General features: G+C 44.2%; 1 protein-coding gene across 1 annotated transcript in view; it reads right to left on the bottom strand.

Annotated features, from left to right (window-relative positions):
• Positions 1-1,741: 1,741 nt before the first annotated feature.
• LOC119583719 (endoglucanase E1-like) overlaps positions 1,742-2,713 on the bottom strand; it is a 36,931-nt gene continuing 35,959 nt past the window's right edge. Inside the window, exon 5 of the mRNA XM_037932371.1 lies at positions 1,742-2,531. Coding sequence (XP_037788299.1) covers positions 2,272-2,531 — 260 coding nt within the window. The 3' untranslated portion in view covers positions 1,742-2,271. The remainder of the gene's footprint in view (positions 2,532-2,713) is intronic.

The following is a 2,713-nucleotide window of genomic DNA, read 5'->3' as shown; positions in this document are numbered from 1 at the left end:
TCTCTCTCTCTCTCATCTTACTTTCTTTCTCTCTCTCTCTCTCTCTTCTCTTCTCTCATTTTATCTTTCATCTCGTCTCTCTTATTTTTCTTAGTTCATTTCTTTATCCTCCATCTCTCATCCTCATCTCTCTTCTTTTTTTTTGCTTCTCTTTCACTCCTCTTTTGATCATCTCTCTTCTCTGTCTTTTGTGATTCCCTTTTCACTCATCTCCTCTCATCTCTTTCAAACGCTTATTATCATCTAATAATAATTATCCCTCTTATTTGTTGGTGTGAAAATTATTATTTTGGGGCACTATACATCTCATCACTTTTTGCCACTACTACAAAACACGATCTTTAAAACTGATACAATATTAATTGTATAAGCAACGAAAGCGATGAAAAAAAATATTTAAAGCAGTTAAAATCATATGTAGTATCAGAACCGAGCAGTCTATTGTAGATGTTTGTTTAGTTAGTGCATAAATATCAGAAAAGACATCCCTCTCTTCTCTCTCACTACTTTTCATCTATTTCCTTATTTTTATTCCTCGCTTCTTTACTTTACTTTTTTCTTCCTCTTTGTTGGATTTTGGTCCTGGCATCACGCCCGCGATTCGGACAAGATGAACGGGATGGGTTATGAAGTGAAAAAGAAGTGGTCATCAGGAGATGGGGATGGAGGGAGAGGGGGATAGAGGGAAGGGATAGGAGAGGGAGAGGGGGAGGCAGAAGCAGAAGGTAGGGAGATAAGAGAGGGAGGGAGGGAGGGAGGGAGGGGGAGAGTTCATTTCAAGGCTTTGCGAAATTATGAGAGTTAAAAGTCGCATGAGCCATATCTGGTGCGAATTCCTACTCGCAGTCTGCGTGACGTCTCCTGAACTGAGTGAGGTTGCTAGTGTCTTGATTGAGGTTGTCACAAGTGGTACCAGAAAAAAATAAAACTTTACTTGGTTCTTTCCTGGTCATTTCGTAGGTTATGAAGTCGTACAGGTCAAGTCAGTATCGCGCAGCACAGGAAGCATTGTACGGTATAGGTCATTTTGAACGTATAACAGTGAGGTTCATTCAGGTCACATGTTGCAGTCGAGCTATTATGCAAGTCATCGGCAGCGGTCTCCCAGGTCAAATCATGAGTTATGGAGATCATTAAGGGGCTTTATTACAGGTCTCTAATGCCAATCACAGGTCATGGATGGAGGCAATTCACCCTTCGTAATGCAGGTCACACATGCCAATGACTGAGATCACGCCAGGTCAGCGAAGCAGGTCATAAATGTCATTCATACAAGTCGACGAATACAGGTCAACCGTGCTCATCATGCAGGCCAGTCATATAGGTCAGAACGCAAACAAGCGGCAACAGGTCAATACAGGTCATTTTAGACTCTTCCCAGCACGGAAAGAGCAGAGTGAAAGATAAACTAGAGGGGAGGGGGGCGGAAAGTGGGGAGGAGGAGCAGGAGAGGAGGGGAGGAAAGGAGAGGGGGGGAGAGGAAGGTAAGGGAAGGCAAGAGGGGGGGGGAGGGGGGCTTCGGGTCATCACTTATTAATTCTCAACAATAACAACGCGATTGGCAGCTCCACTACGCCATTTTTAAAGCTCTTGTACCACCGACTAACACTAGTTTTGATAAATTAGCTTATTGTTTTTTTTTTCAATCTCAAGAGATCACTCAGCTTACCTCCATTGTAAACTTTCGTGATGGTTTTTAAAATGTTTACAGGTATAACCATTATAAAAAAAATATTCTAATAATTCACTACCTGTACATTTCTTTAGCATAAACTAACCATACAATAAGTACACAACAATGAGATGTTTCCCCTAAATCACTGGAGGAAAATATATACCACCTTTATCCTAAGACATTAATTCCTTCAAGAAAGTATACTGAGGATCTCCCGATAGTGGGCGCCATATCATTCAACATCATATATAAAAAAAAATGTTCCAGAACATCCATACACGGTGAGATAATCGAACACACGGCTACTGTACACTGAACCATTGTACCCGAGATTCGTACTATTTACTTTATTACACAGGTCGTTGCGTGGGTGTAAACGAGCGATTAGTGTCACATCATCAATTAAGGTGTAATTAGCAGGGTCCGCGTGGTAATTAGCAGGTCACGGAACCTTCGGAGATTCTTGAGATATTAAATTTGCGTATATACAAGGTTCATCGTCAGCGGAAGATGAACTTACTGGACCTTAAACTTATCGGAAAAAAATGGCCAATGATTTGTAATGTACAACAGTTCGCATGTCAGACGGCCGCCGGTTATACGCTGGGGGCGCCGTCCTTGAGGAGGTAAGGAGAGGCGACGGCTGGTAGCGTCCTCTGGGGGAGAGTTGGCCGGGGAGTCAGAAGGCGCGTCCTGCTGGTCGTGGGCGGGGAGGTGGGCGTAGGAGTGGCCGAAGGCGCAGGGGCGGTGGAGGGCGTCGCCATGCTGGAGGGCTGCGACATGCCCGAGGAGTGGATGAGGTGGAGGGCCAGCGCCTGGACGTCGGAGGGGGAGGACACCTTGCCGCCTACGACACCTGCAGGAGAAAGACGCGCGTGTTAGTCATGGAAATAGGTGCCTAAAGGAGGCGAAGGTGTTTAATAAATAAGGTCAAGTTTATACGTTTCCTAGAAGAGGTTCTTAAAATGCCTTAATACGCTTTAAAACTGACGTCTATTTCGGCATATCTTAAAAGAGGCTCGAGAAGACACGTTTTCG

This window comes from Penaeus monodon, chromosome 17, assembly GCF_015228065.2.
Source record: "Penaeus monodon isolate SGIC_2016 chromosome 17, NSTDA_Pmon_1, whole genome shotgun sequence".
Taxonomy (NCBI): Eukaryota; Metazoa; Arthropoda; class Malacostraca; order Decapoda; family Penaeidae; genus Penaeus; species Penaeus monodon.
This window is presented reverse-complemented; position numbering and strand designations above follow the sequence as displayed.